This window comes from Stegodyphus dumicola, chromosome 8 (genome assembly GCF_044657685.1).
Source record: "Stegodyphus dumicola isolate Sdum_Otavi_A_Nest chromosome 8, ASM4465768v1".
In the NCBI taxonomy this organism is placed as follows: Eukaryota; Metazoa; Arthropoda; class Arachnida; order Araneae; family Eresidae; genus Stegodyphus; species Stegodyphus dumicola.
Genome location: NC_140775.1, coordinates 171,054,300 through 171,072,639, shown reverse-complemented (window position 1 = coordinate 171,072,639; position 18,340 = coordinate 171,054,300). Strand labels below are relative to the sequence as shown.

The 18,340-nt window shown below is 29.4% G+C and overlaps 1 protein-coding gene across 2 annotated transcripts in view; it reads left to right on the top strand.

The window, feature by feature from the left end:
- The window catches only part of SCaMC (Short Calcium-binding Mitochondrial Carrier), a 66,053-nt gene extending 49,261 nt beyond the window's left edge, over positions 1–16,792 (top strand). The window contains exons 7-10 of one of the 2 annotated variants that reach the window (XM_035357210.2): positions 4,566–4,676; positions 6,898–7,065; positions 10,054–10,201; positions 12,515–16,792. In XM_035357210.2, the coding sequence (XP_035213101.1) occupies positions 4,566–4,676; positions 6,898–7,065; positions 10,054–10,201; positions 12,515–12,702 (615 nt within the window). In that variant the 3' untranslated portion in view covers positions 12,703–16,792. Of the gene's footprint in view, positions 1–4,565; positions 4,677–6,897; positions 7,066–10,053; positions 10,202–12,514 lie in introns of those variants that run through there. The other variant, XM_085822739.1, reaches the window with a different exon arrangement.
- Positions 16,793–18,340: the final 1,548 nt, after the last annotated feature.

The window sequence follows — 18,340 nt, the reverse complement described above, 5'->3', positions numbered from 1 at the left end:
TATTTATTTATTTATTTTTTTTTTTAAGATGAAAAACATGGGTTTAAGCATGAGCGATGATTTATAAAGACAATTATTGCCATGAAAGAAGCAAACCAAACTGACAATGTAGGAAATGCGCCTAAGCAAAACAAACAACAATAACAACAACAACAACAACAACAAAAAAAAAAAAAAAAAGTGTCAAGTGGTTTAGCTTTAACAGTAAAATGGCCTCTTGATGTTAACAATTATTTCTTAAAGTAAAAGTAGGAGTTGTCCATTTTTCAAATTTAAACAATTCATCTGTAGATTGGCATCGATTTTAATATACAACTTAAAAATGTATTTTGTGAAAATCTGATGAATATTTTTTCCTTAAAAGGGAAAACATTCAAATGCATTAATTTTCTTTTTTGATATTATTTAGTGAAATAACTAGAAATATGCAAATAGGATTACTCACTGAAAATAAAGAAACCAGTATCAAATTATTATGAAATGCATAAAGCATTTTTAAAAAGTTTATACTTTTCTGAAGTTTAGCCTAATTTTACAGCTGATTAACTTCTGTTATGTTTAATCTCATGCAGATTAATTTTGCCTAAAAATATAATTCGTACATGTCAGAATTACAGAAAGTGTGTATGAAGTGCACTTACGATGTATCAGTGCATTTACAGAGGAAAATCCATATTGTACTTGTATACTTTATCAAATGTTTTCATCTCTGATGAGATATGTGGCTGTCAGATTTTCTTTAGTTGATTCACTGCCCCCTCATTTTACTGCTTTTTGTAAAGGAAATTAAGAAGAAAGAAAAATATTACTGCATAATTTCTTAGGTATAGTGTAAATTGCATAACTGTATGTTTATAATTTAGCTGAAAACTCAAAATTCAATCTGTGTGTACTAATCTTCCTAATATTAAAATCTGCTTTAATTTGGCATTGCAGTTAATGATTAGTTTCTGCAATGAGCTGAATTATCTCATAGCTTAAATTGTTCTTGCTTGCAGTTTAAGTGTTAGAACTCATAAAATTGTTCCCTTAAATTGAATTTCTCTTAAGAAATTCCCCCTCCGTTGAATTTCTCTTAAGAAATTCCTGTAATTAAGTAAATGAATCAAACCATCACATTATTGATCGGCTCTTTGTTAAAGACCTTATTTTTTACTAATCAGTTATTTTTATTTTAAGAAACTTTTCTTTCTAATTTCAATTTCCTGCCAGAATGCAAATTTAAATGACATATATGCAAAATCTCAATGAGTTCGAGTATTTAAGTAGCAGAATTGAAGAGTTCACAGTAGAAGAGTTAGTTGCGAGTAGAGCAGATTACACTGAGAATGAGTTTATGCCGCTAGCAAGATTTATGCTGCATGTTTGCAAGTAGCTGTGTAGCTGAAAATTTGTGCTAGCAACTTTAGATTGATTTTGATTTGATGTTTTAGACTTGATTTTGCTGTGTGCAACCAATAAGCCTGATTTGGATTAAAGGAGCCAGTTGTAGTTAAAATTTACTTCATTCTGATTATACTTACTATTTTGTGTGCAAGTTACTTAGACACAATTGGGGGTTGCTTTCTGAGCACTGAGTGTGTGCTTGTTCTGTTCATTTTTGTTAGCATAAAAAGGTTATGATCTTCATCAGCAGTCATCTGTTTTTCAAGACATAGCGAGAATTTGCCATTTTGTTTTCAGTAGAGACCACATTTTATACTCCCAAAAAGAACAAGACTCTGCAATGGCACCCAAACTGGAAAAAGGGGAGCATGATAATTCGTCGCCACCAGAATTTGGTGATTGGGCCCCCTTATCCCCAGTCGCCCTTTAAGAGGGGGATATACAAGGTATTTTTCCTTCCTTCTGTCAGCATGCCTTTGTGGTGTAACAGTAGCATATTCGGCACATATTCGAGAAGTCCACGTTTGAGTCCTGGTGAGGAATTGATCATTTTTCACATTTCCTGCTAAAGAAAACCCTAATGACTACTAATCTATTATTACTTAGATCGTTTTCATGTCGACAAAAATAATGCAAGATGAAATTTAGCCATTTCCATAGAACAGTAAGTAGATTGAATATTTATTGAAGAATGCAATTAAGGCCTTTCCTTTATGATTTGTTCTAGTTTCCTAAGCTTTCATATTTTCTATTTTTACTAGGGAAATAAATATGGCATATAATTACAATATTAAGAAATATTGTCCCCTTGTTCTTTAGCAGTTTTTTTATAATACAGGTCATATGATGTTCTTTTAATAAATCTTAAGTAGGAAGGCTAAACTTTGTTTTGTGTATATTGTTATTAATACGTGGAAACTGAGTAAACTCGTTTTGTGCAGATTGTTATTAAAGTGCAGGAGACAAAAAAAAAGCTCATTTTCTATGAATTATTGGTGTTTTTTTTGGGGGGGAGGACAAAGTGATTTTTTTTATGATAACTTGACTTTTTTACAGTAAATTTTAAAAAAATGCACCACATTAGAATAGAATGTAATGATGAAAAATTTTGTGATGATAGTGTGTTGAATTATTCCTGTGAAAAAGAGCTTACCGATGATGATTCTAGTGATGTCAAAATTATACGACATTCTAGGACTATATTCTAACCAAGAATTTCAAGCAGGTTTGATTTAAGTCCAGATATGGATGATTCTGAAGAAAGATGGTCATCAGTAGACAATCCACCAGTCTTGGAAGAGTTTTTAGGTCACTTGGGAATAAATACAAAAGACATTCTAGATAGTGTAGCATATATAGTGTGATAAAATATAAATATCATATTATCACTAAATATTATAAATCATATTATCATACTATCACTGCAATAAAATATATTTATTACCAAAAGCACTACTAAAAACGTAAATATGAGGTAGTAAATCTGTATTAAAGTATTGTTGGTCGGTCATAGTCCCAGTTACAAGCACATGTAGGGGCGTAAATTATGAAAATTATGATACTGCATTTCCAATATCAGTTCCCTTCCCTGGATATTTTCTGGGCAGTAAGCAGTACACTCTCATGCCAGATAAGTTGGCGTCTACAAATCGATGATAGACAGAAGCTACATTCATCTGAGAATATTATACAAGCCCAGTTCTGTTCAGTCTAATTGCTATGCTCACGTGTAACAGATCTACGGGCATGTAGTTCTCCTCCAAACATCTGGCTACAGTTTTTCAGGAGATCTGTTGTCCTGTAACAGCAAGAAACTCATTCGTTATCAGTTAAGCTGTGATGCGCCAGTTTCTTTTAGTTGATACAGCAGTGTGCCTATTTCCTGAAGACTTTCATCAATACTATATACCAGTGCTCCGCAACCGGTGTGCCACGGCACACTAGTGTGCCATGAGTAGGATATAGGTGTGCCGCAATCAAATACATGTATTTGACATTTTGCAATTTTTTATCATGTATTTAATACACAATGACAATTTTTTTTCCTTAATAATGTCTATTTTAAATGTTTTTATATATTTCACTGTTGTGTGGTTGTGTGTGTGATTGTAAGTGTGTCAGCATTTGAATTTTTTTGGCACTTCCTTGATAACTCGGAACTCTTTGGTGTGCCACGAAATTCCAGAAAGATTTTTTGTGCGTCGCAGGTGAGAAAAGGTTGCGGAGCACTGCTATATACAGTCAACATCTAGCATTAGGAAAGGAACAAAGTGCTTATCTAAGGGAGACTTTCCATAGACATGAGGAAATAATCATTAGGACCCAAATGTTAGGCCACTATCAAACTTCATGAGAGGTAAGATTCTCTGTTACGGAATGGCAACGAGACAGATTGTTGTTCAAAAAGATGGATGGACACATTCTGTTGTAACGATCATTTTTGTGGATATCGCGTGTTGTAAAATGAACCTATTACACTGTGCTAAATAGTATTAAAATGCTATATATTAAAAGATCTTTCATCTGATCTAAATTTTAACAAACCGCTCATTATTTTCTCTTAAACTCACAATGATGTTCACGACACCATCGTTGAACTAGAAAAAAGAAAAATACATTGCAACAATGTTATGTGTGCTTCATCAAGAAAATACCCAGTATAACATGGTATATATATAAATTTTGCAATATACGCTTTCATAAAGGAAAGTTAGACATCCTATCTCCTTGAGGTTCTGGCAACTATTCTTCCATGACATTTATAGACAAGACAACAATAACAACAAAGGAAAGTACTTTGAAATATATTGCACTTTAAGGCATTATTAATTATTTTATTTTTTAACACTTTAACAGACAATGATTTCATTTTTACATGTTTGTAATAATGTACATGTTAATAAATATATACTATTCTTATTAATAAATTAAATTCTGTTGGAAGAAAAGTTTTGATTAAAAACACTTTAGCATTTTATGTTTCTTGATTTCCTTTAAATCAGTTTTGTTTCCATTTCTAAAAATAAAGGCTGCTTGTTAGTAGTGAAAAAATATGATATATTTTGTTTAAAAGAATATAGATGTTCACAAAATTAAGTTACAAAAACTGATTGTGCAACAGTTATTACAGATTTTACAAAATGTTACAAAATTTTAATAAAAATGTGCTTAAATTGTAGGCTAAAAGACTAATACGAGGTGATTCTGGTCGGGAGCTGGGAATCTATGAAAGGTTTGCTGCAGGATCCCTTGCTGGTGGCATTTCTCAAACTGTGATTTATCCTTTAGAAGTAAGTAGGCTAAGTTTTTTAAAACAGTAAAAGAATCTTTCAGTATTGTTTTGATTGCATCCAATAATGCATAATTTATTTGCCTAATAAAGTGAACTGTTTAAAAGCAGTATGTTCAGTTTTGAATAAAACTTTAATATATTTTTAATATTTTCATTTTTCTGTCAATAAATTTTTTTAACATCTAGGCCATTAATATAATTAATAAAAGTTATTTCTAATATCATATATTATCAGCTATCCATTAACCAAGGTTAAATTAAACAGATCTGTCAAAAAATAGTTAAGTTTATTTATTGAAAAATGGTGAGAAAATTATCATCACAAACAGTCAGCATAAAACAAAACTGTCTGAAAATTTTTTTAAAAAAATACGTGTGATAACAGCAGTGAGAGCAGATGTCTGCCAGATGAACTGTTCCGAAAAGCAAAAAGTTTTAACTTTTGTATGAAGTTTTGAACTCAGTGATATTGTTTAAAATTCTTTGTAAATATTGTTCTTGTAATGTTATATAAAGGGTTATAATCACCAACAGAATGAAAATAAAATCTGCAAAATGATAAAATTCATAGTTGCAATGAGGCAAGATATCTGTCAATAGCATTAGTCAAATCACAGACCCTCACTGAGCAACATTTTTAACACAACAAAATTTTAGTTTAATTTTTTTAAATTTTAATTTATTTCAGTTTAATTGTAATATTAATATTAGTTTGATTAGTTTTATATTATATATTATACTCTAAAAATGCATGCTTAGTTGAAAAAAATGTGACTAAACTGTTCATTATGTACTGGGGAAAAAAAATCGTGTAATATATCATTTATGTTACTCTCAGCCATTATCTGGCCATTTCAAAATTATTTTTGTTGCAATAAACACCTGATGGAACGGCGGAAATAATTTCTGCTAATCCCTAATAGCTATCAGGAGTCTCCGCTGCCTGTCACCTGTAAATATTGTTCTTTAATGCCATTTATAGCTGAGTCTTTTCATTTCTAATAATGTTTATTCTTTCATTACTTACAATGTACTCTTTTTGTTTTGATGATTAGTTTAAATAATCAAATTAATTACACTCAGATTAACCATGATTTTGAGTTAACTGTGAATGTTCCTAAAATTTTCCTGGCTAATTGGGAGTTGACTCTAACTAAACTATCTTACTGTTTCTTACCATCTTATTCAAAAATAAAGTATAACAACAAAAATAAAGTTCTGTAGCAACTAATGATTGCAGTCTTCTCTTCATTTCTTTTTGTTTTATTAAGTTTGAGGAATAAAGATTTAATATTACATGATAATATTAGGTATCATTTTTAAGTGTAACAAGATATTTCTTATGATTTTCTTCTAGTTTGTATATCAGGAAAATTGTATTGGTATAGAATTAGAGCCTTTGCAAATCTTGTATAGTTTAGATATCATATGCGTACATAATTAAATAGTATATCGTACTGTTAAAAAATGTCCCCTGATTTTTGTTTGAGGTTTATATATTGTGTATATGAACAAGTAAATATTGTTTGCTGTTTTAAAAACAATTGATTTGAGCTTTTTGTAGGGCATATTTTACATTGTAAGAATATTTTTTACGTCATTTTACTTACACACTTACTTACACTATTACTTTACCACTATTTAAAGGGTGATATTGCGAAAGTTTCTTCATTCCTTGTGACATATGTTAATATTAAATGTTGAATGTTAAAGAGATTAAGAAAGTTATATTAATTAAATTAAATTTATTTTGTTGTTTTTAATTAAATAAAATACATATAAACTGAATGTAATGCTACGTTTTGAAATAAGTCCAAATATGCGTACATTTGACACATTTCTCTGTTATGAATTGAACCCAAGATGAAACCATTTATGTATTCAACCATTGCTTGACAGTGCTACACACACACACACACACACACACACACACACACACACAAAAAAAAAAAAAAAAAAAAAAAAAGCAAATGAACATTTTTCATGTTCTTTTTAAATGAACTACATTCAGTTTCTTTCTCCCCTTTTTTGTATGTAATATGAAAGCATTTTATATGCCATTAAATCCCCCCTCTTGTATGTTCCCCAATTTTTGTATGGGTTGAAGCATGGTTATATATATATATTTTTTAAGCTGTAATATCAAGTAAACGGTTCAGTGAAAATGTTCATGATTTAGCATGTAAGGACTTATGGATATGTAATTAATTACCTCTTAGGTTTTGAAAACAAGACTTGCACTAAGGAAAACAGGACAGTACAAAAGCATCTGGGATGCAACTTGCAAAATTTACAGAAAGGAAGGCTTACGTAGTTTCTACAGAGGTTATGTTCCAAATTTATTAGGCATCATACCATATGCAGGCATTGATCTTGCAATATATGAGGTGAGCTTAAGAGCTGTATTTTTTTAATGTAATTAATTATGTTATGATGAAAGTAAAAGGAACAGAACTATGGAACTCAACTGTAAGCATTACCTTTGGACTACTGTTAAGAATCATTATGATATGATATAATGTAATCTTTGTGCAGTTGCTAGTATTTGATATAGCATTAGTTTTTTGCATTCATACTCTTTACATTCTTATATTTATAAGACACTTTGATTTAAAGAAAGCTGTATAGTCTTACATAGGTTGATATAAAATTTCCTTCATCTTGAAATACACTACAGTAAACTCTTGCAAGCCAAACGTGGGGTTTACGTCTTAACACATTGTGCATACAGCAAAATCACATTTCACAAAGTTAACTCTCTATGGGGAAAATGAGTTAAATGTAGTTCAGCTTAAAAAAGTATATGTAATTTATACAAACCTAAATATTACAGTAATAAAACAGAAAATGAAACAGATGTTAATTGAAAGGATTTCTGTTACTGTTTAATGAATAGGTATGCGATACAATAATTTTTGTTAAATAACTGTTAATTTTTGCTTGGGACCATGTTTCATGCAACTCATTAAATATTTAAAGGAACTCAAAGTTTTGCAATATCTCTTGCAAAGTATCTTTTTCTTCCTTCATCTGGGTCGATCTCCATTACAAAATTGAACTTGTGCCTTTTTTCGAAAGTTTGTTGAACTTCTTGATGTCAAAGGTTCTTTAACTTGAACTTCCGTGATGGTGATAGCAGTGATAGTGAAATCACTATCACTGCTTTCACCATCAGCAATGAAAGCAGTGATAGTGAAACCATCAGCTAGTGTTATAAGATCATCCTATTCTTGATTTGTCATATCACAGTTGTCATTCTCGGTTAATTCATTGATTTCTCATTCTTCCATGTCTAAAAATGCTTTGCTGCCTATTGCTTTACAGTTTGTAATTTTTCCTTGGCTTCATTTTCAATCAATGGGATTCCTTTACAATTATTGATAACCTCTAACCAGAGCTGATGTCAGCAAGCATTCATTGTTGATAAATTACACTTGTTTCCGTGCAAGTTTAATCATTTCTATGCAAAGTCGAATTACTTCCAAAATGCCATTAGTGTGCCATGCTTTCCTTCATCTGGTGCTTTATTTGCTGAGATGAAAACATGCTGTACATAATAGGCTTTGGGCCCACCAGCGGCCGAGCGGTAAAGTCGCTGAACACTGGTAGTTCGGTCCGAGGTTCGAATCCCGCGAACGGGCTGGCTGCACATGTGTTTTCGTGGTTTTCCCCATGTGTAACGTGTATACGAGCCAGTTTCCCTTAGAAAGTCCTCCACGAAGGCATCCCTCCCCTTAGGCAGATAGCCTTAGTGTGCTTTGCCATAATTAAATACACACACTTTAGCTTTGAATGTTAGAATGATAGCTTTGAATGTTTTTATAATTCCTTGATCTGTTGGTTAGATTAAGGAAGTGGTGTTGGTGGAAGAAATAGATTTGGATGCTTTGTTGTGTGTGCTTCAGCACCATGTTTTACAGCAATATTGAGAATTAGGAGAGCTGTAAAGCTTAAGTTTTAAGTGCTCTAAGTAATGTTTGACATTTTTAATAAATGAATTTTCAATCCAATCATTAGTTTTGGTTTGGTTTATTTAATTATGGCAAAGCACACTAGGGCTATCTGCCTAAGGGGAGGGATGCTTTGTGGACGCCTTTCTAAGGGGTATACACGTTACACATGGGGAAAACCCCCATGCAGCCAGCCCGTTCGCGGGATTCGAACCTCGGATCAAATTACCAGTGTTCAGCGACTTTACCATTTGGCCTCCAATCATTGAGGAGGACTACACAACATGACAGCACTCTGAAGCATATTGCGTATAATTGAATTTCTCGCATTGTTCAAATTAAATAGTGACAATTTGTTCCGCAAGCCTATGTTTGGCAAGGGTTTAATGTATCTTTCAGAGACATGAAATAGATCATTTTGTAATATCTCTTTTAACACTTTATCCACAATGATTTTCATTTCTGTATGTAAAGAGTACTTGGTTTAGAGAAGATGGTCTTCCAGAGTGGGTTTAGAGAAGATGGTCTTCCAGAGTGAGCATCATCTTCAAGGCTGAAATTTCTGCACCTCTCAAATCACCTTCAAACTGTGTAATCATAAACAGCTCTTTATTCATATACAGTGCAAATTTTACAACCAGTATGACTAGCATTTTTTTAGTCTCTGAAATAAAAGAGCTTAACATGACAAAAAAAATGAACTTTTCGGTTCTCCATCTTTAACATTTCTCTGAAAGCAAAATTTTGCAGCAACACATGCTAGAATGATGGAATATGATCAGAAAAGACCATATTTAAATGTTAGATTCGATCATAGAACCGCCTTATTAATAGTTACAAAATAAAAAGAAGAAAGTGCACTTTAAAAAACTGCCGAATTTTGAGTGATACCTACATACTTACACTCATTGTGAACCAATATTGTAGACTATAACTGTCCTTATTACAATTCCAAATTTTGATGTATCGGACTCACAAAACTTGAATGAGTTTGTTGTGTATAAAGTCTGGAAACCTATAAAGTCTGGATAGAACCTGTCTTAAATCTTTTTAATCAGCCCTTATAATTTTAAGATGCTTTTGTATTTAGCATTATTTATGTTAGATATTCATAAAAAAATGCAGTATTGTTTTATTATATTATTTGAATTGTAAAATTGGAAAAAAATGTCTGTAAAATGTCCATGAAGATGCCAAGTGTTCTTGAACGGGAAATTTGATTATTATTTTTCTAAAAAAGAAATTTGGCATTTTCTGTTATAAACAGTTAATAAAGTATATCATTGTAATCTTAAATATTTTTGCTTTGTCATAAAATTTGTAGCTTGTTTGTATAAGGATTTTTTTTTTTTTTTTTTTTTTTTTTTTTGTGATAAAATTTTTTTTCAGTGTTTAGTGATAACTTCATTAAATTTTTTCTTACAGACTTTAAAAAAAACTTATATCCGTAGGCATCCTGAAGAAACAGATCCTGGCATATTAGTACTGCTAGGGTGTGGAACAGCTAGTAGTTCATGTGGACAAATTGCTAGTTACCCTTTAGCTTTAGTTAGAACACGGCTTCAAGCGCAAGGTAATGCCACAAGGTTTTCATTATTTTAATTTCATAGTTATATCATATCATTTTTGCTTAGACTTAAATTTTAAAAAATATATAAAGAAATTTTTTTGCTATCATTTTCAGTCACTTTTTTTAAAATTTTAATGAGCAATTACCTGCGTAAGAATATATATTATGCAAGCTGATAAGCTTCGTTTCATGTAGTCTTGAATTTTTAGCTGGTTATCTTTAAAATACTCACATATTTTGACAAAGTGTACAAAATAGTTGTATGTTTACGATAATTAGTCCAAAGGGGCTTTGTCCCGGAAGGATTATTGTTTTCGTTTTGCGATTTTGAGTTGAAAACTTTAAAAGGCTGTATCACTTTTCAAATTGTTGCCACCAAATACTATCGCCCTGTATTACGTATGAAGAAATTAAGTAATGAAGAATGTGTAAATGTATGTATGTTTCTTGCATTGTAATAAAACAACAGTACCTAGAGCCATCCAGTTTTGAACAACATAATCCTGCTGCAGATATGGGCATCTGAAAGCCCAAATTTGAAATTTGGAATTTGTTTTATTATCGATTTCTTATTTTGTAAAACTTTAACGAACTTTTGATTAACAGTGATTTAAAAGCGAGCAATGACAACACCCAATAGGAGGGAAAAACCTTTTTATCTCCAGCATGCGAAACTGTGTATCAGAAATTCTAAAGATTTTTTAAAATTATTTTTCAACATTGCTGTTGAACTGAATTTTATGGTTTAAGTGCAAAGAACATGATATGTAATAAATAAAGGTAACACACAAAAACGTTAAAAAATGCCCCTTTGGATGCAATTTAAAATCTTAAACTTTTCAGATTGTCATTCTATACAGCAGATTTTTCAGATATATATATATATTTATTTATTTATTTGGTGAGGAAAGGATATTATTCTATTAAAGACTTTATAAAGAGAATTAGCTCATTTTTATTTCAGTCACGAAGAAAATCATGTAAAACCAAAAGCTGTTCATGAGCTTGGTTCCCCATTAGCTATTTTCTTTGGTGAATGAGGATCAATCATATATAAAACATTTTTAACATTGTTTCACAAGAAAAATCATTTTTTCATATTAGGTGGCCAGACTGATATCTTGAAATTATTATGTAAGAAATATGATTGAAGATCTAATTATCACATCTTGAGATAAAGCAGTTTAAAAAAATTCTGAAGATTGTAGATTACATTTTTAACACCTTGAAGTGCTTAATATAAAAATTTCAAAAAGTTAAAAAAGTATTTAAAAATAGAAAAATAATAAAATTATAAAAATTTGCAATCTGATTTTTATATGCTAACTCCACTTTATAGCATAAACCAGTTTTAAGCTTACCTATTACAAGTAGCTGCTAATTAAAAATTGATCCTTCAAAAACTCAAGATACAAATCTAAAATCTATATTTGAAATGAACTGTTGAAAATAGAAGTAACGAATAATAAGGGTAGGGGGGACTTGCAATTCTGTTATTTCATCATAAATTATCACCACATGCAAAGTTACACTGTTTATTAAATGATTCAGAATTTATTTTTCTTTATTTCACTTCTGTGCTTTTATTTCACTGGATCACCAAATAATTCAGTGTCTGCATGTGGTCATGTTTATTGGACTATGGCAAAGCTCACATGGTCTGTCTGCCTAAGAGAGGGATTGTTTCACTTTCTAAGGGCAACTAGCTCGTATTCACATTATGCGTAAGGGGAACCATGAAAACCAATAATGCAGCAAGCCTGAGTTCAAATTCTGAAAGTAATAATAGTAATTTTTGTTTTACCAGGATACAGAATTATTAAAAACAATGAACACCTAATTAAGATGTTAGTAGTAGTAGTAGTTTTTTCCTTTTTTTTTTTTTTTTTTTAAATAAAAGTTAAAAGGATCCAGGATAAATAATATATTTTTATGTTAAATTGGGTTTGCAAGATGAGTGTTTTCAGGAGTGCCTTTTAAGAGTAAAACTTAGGTCTTACATTATTGCCAGTATGGTGAAGGATTTGTAAAATATTATATAAAAATGTAGTGACTTTACAATCATAATTAGAGTCAGTGTTTTAGAACTAAATTTGTATAGTGAGAGATCATCATTTAACATTTAAAAATCAAAAGTGATAAATACCAGCCACTTAATAAAATTAAAATATTGATCATAAAATATCAAAATAATATGATAGCTGATTTTTTTTAAATAATTATTTCACTTTTTATCTGTTTAAAAATAATTTGTTTTTTTAAATTTTTATCATTATTTAATCTGTACTTTTTTAATGCGATTTTGTTTATTTTTAGCTGTAACAAATGATTCGAACTCAAGTGCAAGTATGGTTGGACTATTCAAAACTATTATTCAAAGGGAAGGTGTTGCTGGACTATATCGTGGTATTACACCAAATTTTATGAAAGTTGCTCCAGCTGTCAGCATTAGTTATGTAGTTTATGAATATTCAAGGCGAGCACTAGGAGTTACTATGATATAAAGCTTTTGTTTTTAGGTAGCTTAATTTATAAAGATCAATGCTTAAAATATACATTTGCATTTCTGAAGACATTTGATTCGTTATTCAATCACAATTCTTTTTCATGCCAAAACTTTTCTTTTTGCACAATTCTGTTAAAATTTGAGTTTCTAAGGTTTGTTATGTAATGCTAATTATGCATTTGTATTCATTCCCAAGGTAGAAAAAGATTTATGAATTTCATTGCATTATGAGTCTTGGCAGTTCATTATTAGTATTTCAATTAAACTGTTCAAATTTTACATTAGCATATTTTACATAGAAAAAGAAGATTCCTACTTATGTAAGCAATATTTTTATTTGAAAGCATTATTTTGTATTTAAAAACTTTTTTAATATGGATGGTATATTTCTCCATTTACAGTGAAAATTCTCTTGAATTTTTTTATGAATAAGTCTGTTTCATTGACCTCTATTTTGTAGAGTTTATACCAAAAAAGTATATACATATATTAAAGGAAAAAATAAATGTGCATATAAACACAGAAAAATTGTGCAATACACATTTATAATCCATCATTTCTTTCAAAATTAGTATTTACTGTTTTATCTCTTTAAAATTACAAATTTTTAAATGTCAGTGATTAAGTTGTATAGCTTAAAGCTTATTTCTATTTATAAACCTCAAAACTTACATTCATCTCTGTTAGATGGCAGCATAATGAACAAGTTTGTATATCCAATAAAGAAAATATAGAGATAACAAAAATGTTCATCCTTTGTCTATTTAGGAATTCATAAATGACATGAAAGTTATATCTAAATCTGTCAAACTTACCACCATTTAAAATATGTTTGTAATTTGATGTGAGCGTTCTGAAGTTATTCATTGAAGCGTTCATTGTGGTTATGAATCCTCATACAATAAAAAATACTCTGTTGATGTTCACCAGTGCAATAAAAGTACCACTTTTAATCTTCTCCTTAATGTGTAACATGTTCTTTGTTTTCTCCGCCCATATCCAGATTAAAGTAATAAATGTAAAATTAGTCATAAGATGTCAAAGCCTTGTAGTCAATATATACCTGCAGTTAAATTTTTACACTTTTATATAAATATAACTTCATTTTGAGTGCCGAGTGCCTTGCCTTCTCCCTCCATAGTTCACTGTAGACATTGGTAGTAAGGTTCATATATTAGTAATTTAGGCAATTAAATAATTGAATATTTTAAAATGGCTTCTAGATTCTGGGGTGGAAAAAATTAATTACTGTCATCAGATACTTATAAAGTATTAGAAATATAGTTATAGGCATGTAGAAATGTAACAGTTAAAAAGAAACTATTTAGTAACACTGGAAAATTTTAAATATGCTTTTGAGAGAAATTTCACTGTATTTGGTTCTTTCTTCTGTATTCAAAGTCTAATTAATTATATTAAAAATATCTGAATATATATTTATTATATAGAGGTGCTAAGGAGGTGGATGTCTAAATGATAGAAAGTTAACACTTAAATTGCCTTATATTAAATTCTGCATTATATTAATTGAAAAGTGTGTAGTCATTTTTGCTGTTAAAATAATAATTCTTAGTTATAATTTTGTACATTTTAATTTATGTGTAATGTATTAAATTTAAACATCTTTTGTAACTCTTGGCAGTTTTATTTTAATACCATAGTTAAGAGATATTTATATTTTTTTAGGCATTTTTATCTATATCATAATGTTTGATGCTACTGTGGATGCATTCAAAAACAGTATTTTTGTATGTATCCTGTCTTATTTCATTAGTGTCTGTGATAAGGCAGCAAATCTTATCTTCAAATATGCTGTTATGTTATACCTCAGGACAAACATAGCATGTTGATAGTTGATAAAAAACAGATCTCAATACATAAAAAATATTTTGTTCTTTAAGTATATTTGCACATATTCTTTTATGCAAAATTTTAAAATTTATATCAGTCATAATTTTTAGTTTAATGTATTTTATGATTTTGTAAGGAGCTACACTTCTAGTTAGATATTTCATCTATAAAAATGTGCCGTAGAGTTTTGTAAAACAGGTTGTATTTTCTCTCTGTATCCCTGCTGATCATACATCATTTTAGATCAGACTTCTATTTCTAAAACGTTTTTATCTTTGAAAGTTAATGTAATATATATATATTTATTAAAGTATATGCATTAGTGTACATGAACTTCTATTAAAAATGTAATTGCTTCAAAAAGGTCACTAATCATTAATTGTATAAAGTAACAATACTGTATCAGTTAACATAATTTACTTTAAAAATTTATTATCAGCACAATGCCAAAACCATAAATCTGCATTTTTTGCTGTTTTTACTTTCCTACATTTTCTGTGTTAGTCTTGTAAAATACAGAAACGTTCTTATATTAGCTTCATTCCGTTTTATGTTAAAAGGCAAATATACACGTTATGAGATAATTATGTGAAAAACTATTGCATAGACAGCATAATTTGGATTTTTCTCAAAATGTATTTTGCTCAATCCATCGTTTTACAGATTTGGTTTTGGTGTAGTGCTATCTTGCTATGTAATAATAATATTCAAAATTCATGTACAAAATAATAAATTGCATTGCATTTTCAAAAGTCTTGGTTTTTTTTTTTTTTTTTTTAATTATTATTATTAGGGCATTTTATGTGAATAGGTAATACTGTCTAGACTATCTTTTGATCACTTCTGTTTTACTAATTTTATTTGGGAACAATAAAATTGTTTTAATTTGTGTGTAAATCTACTATTTGAAGTATAAATCTTGTATTCTTAGTCTTATGTACATTGTGTTTGTAAATTAAGGGAATAAATTTATTCCAATTATTTGTGGTTCTTTAGGAATAAATCTATTCCAATTATATGTCAATTAAAAATGTAATATTAGAGAAATTTATTCTCTTCTTTGTAATTAGAATTCATCATTTTCAACTTTTCTATTTCATGAAACTCACTTCTACTCCTGATCTGTATATTTTATGACATACATACTGTATGATATTCATTTTTAAATTCATGTCTTCTATGTTTATAGTGATATAAATAATATTTCTAATCAAAAGAATTTCTACTCATTGGGGGTGCATTTGCTGCCTTTATGCAAAAATATTTGTTATTTAAGAAAGTTATGTATTAAATTATTTATGAATGTATTTATGTCTGTATGTGTGGAAGTGCAAGTTTGATTGATTGTTATTCCAGCGTGCAAAATTCTATTCTGTTTGCCCCCACTGAGTTTTCTTTTCTCAACAGCATGTGTTGTTAGAATGTATATTTAAAAAAATCAGTGTTTGTTTTTATGGATTTAAGTAATATATTTTTATTTCAAAGTTTATTGCAACTAGAGTAATATTTTGTCCTTTTTTTGTCTTGTCTCATTATCTGTTTTATATAGGTGCACAACTGTTTAGTTTAAAATAATCAGGAATATCCCTTTTTACATAAATTATTTTTATTCAGATAAATAAATGCATAAAAAATTAATTTTTAATTTATATCATTGAAATGCAATCAGTTTTATAACATTAGTTAAGTGAGTACTTTTGCTAAATAATTTCACTTCCATAAGAAAGGCATTCAGTTGTAATTTAATTTATTAATAAAGACTGGGTATTTAAGTTCATTATATAGTTCTTTGTATGTTATTGTCAAAATACTATGATCAGTCAAAGCTAAAATGTTTAGGCTTTATCAAGTACTAAGAAGCAATTATTTTTAGAATTGAAAATACGAGCTTTGTTTCAAAAATCAGTAATAACCATGTTTTTTGTAGAAGAATATTATTCCTGTATTTATAAATTGAGATGTATTATAATATCATGACATTGGTTTTGACTGATTTTGGGTTTTAACAATAATGTTTTAAATAACAATGTAATTTTTTTAATAATGTCCAATTGCATTACTGTTATTATAAGTCTAGTTATCTGGTTATTTATTTATTAATGCAGCTATGTGCTGCTGATTTTTGCACCTGTATAGAAATATAGGCTGCAATTATTACAGAGTACATTTTCTGCTTTACAGGTGATAGTTGTACATACTTTGCTTCAGCTTTGAAATAAAACTCACTTGTAAATTTTTATATGTGTTTTTTATTCTTAATCCTGTTTCACAGAAATTTAATAAATTATTTCTCTTTAGAAGTATTATCATCATTAATGAAATATCTCATTAGTCTTTTAAATATTTCTTTTGAGAAAATGATTTTTAACAAACAAAATACTGATATAGTTTTAAATATGAATGAGAAACATTTTCTTTTGTACTAAACTGAGGTCTCTTCCAGAAATGCTTGGATAGTAAAATTTTGTTGCATATAAGGCTTTTCAGAGTACTTGGATTCGTGAATCATAGTTTCATTTATATCAAATTCAGTAGTAACGAAGATTCCCTGATTAATTCATGGCCAAACTGGAGAGAAAATGATAGTTGCCCCTTCTCATTGTCATACAATATATGTACACTTAAAAATTCAATTTTATATTATAAGCTGTTAACCTGTTCTTGACCAACATCCCGTAGGCGTGATACAACGATGTACAGCTCAGCGTCACCTCTACGTGAAGAACTCCGATCAAGATCTTAAGTCCACCATTGTGTATGTGTAATTTGAAAAGGAATGATTTATTTGAATTTGATGGTGCTAAATGGTAATGGTTTTCACGTGATTGAGTCGTATGGCTTTAGACCTTCATGTATGGGCTGGCTTTCTGGTTTTGATAAATTTATTGGTGTAAACAAACTGGGAATCACAGCTCCTTAAGTTAAACGGACACCAGCGTTTTTGTTAATTTCATTAGGAATTTTGTTTTTGTTCTTCATTTTTTCCCCCATTTTTAAAATGTAGGAAAGTGCATTCATCTGAATGTTTCCATTTATGTTATTTGCTTTTTTTGTTAGGAGAATGTGGGAAAATGCATGTAGCTGTCTATAGCAGGTGTAACATCGGCAAACTTCCGTGATGGAAAATCTCAGACCAGTTGTCCTTTCTTATATTTATTTTGAAACTTAACACAGGCTTTCTTGGTTAATTAAAAAGTAACATTATTATAGAAGGGGAAAGATATCAGCTTTCCTGATGCTCAGCATTTCTCAGAAAAAAGCTGTCCTTATTCGATATTAATGTGTTATTCTTTATATTAATACAGATTAAGAATTAGTATATTAAATATGTAGCTTCCAAAATTGAGGTCATTACATTAAAATGTTGATTTTATATGAATTTTTCGTAAAATTAGGCTTAACTGCTGAAAATGTGTGGACCGGTGGCAATGTTTCATTTTGGGAGGTTCGACCCCGTGACTGTATTTTGTTCTCCACGCACTGCTCCCCAACAGGTTAAATATCAAAGATTTATTTAAAGTAAGATAATGTAATCTTTTATCATCTAGCCAACAAATACAATTAGTGTGTATCCAAAATTGGTTTTTAGATATTTAAAGATTTCATTGAAATATAATCTCAGTTTTACTTGAATTCAAATGAAAATCAAATCAATTTTAATGGAAATGTTTGCCATATAGCAAAGAAAACATTTAAATCAGTATTAGAAAGTATGAAGAATACTCTTTCCAACCATCAAAAATAAAATTTACTGAAAAGCAAGATTTTTTTTTAATATATACTTA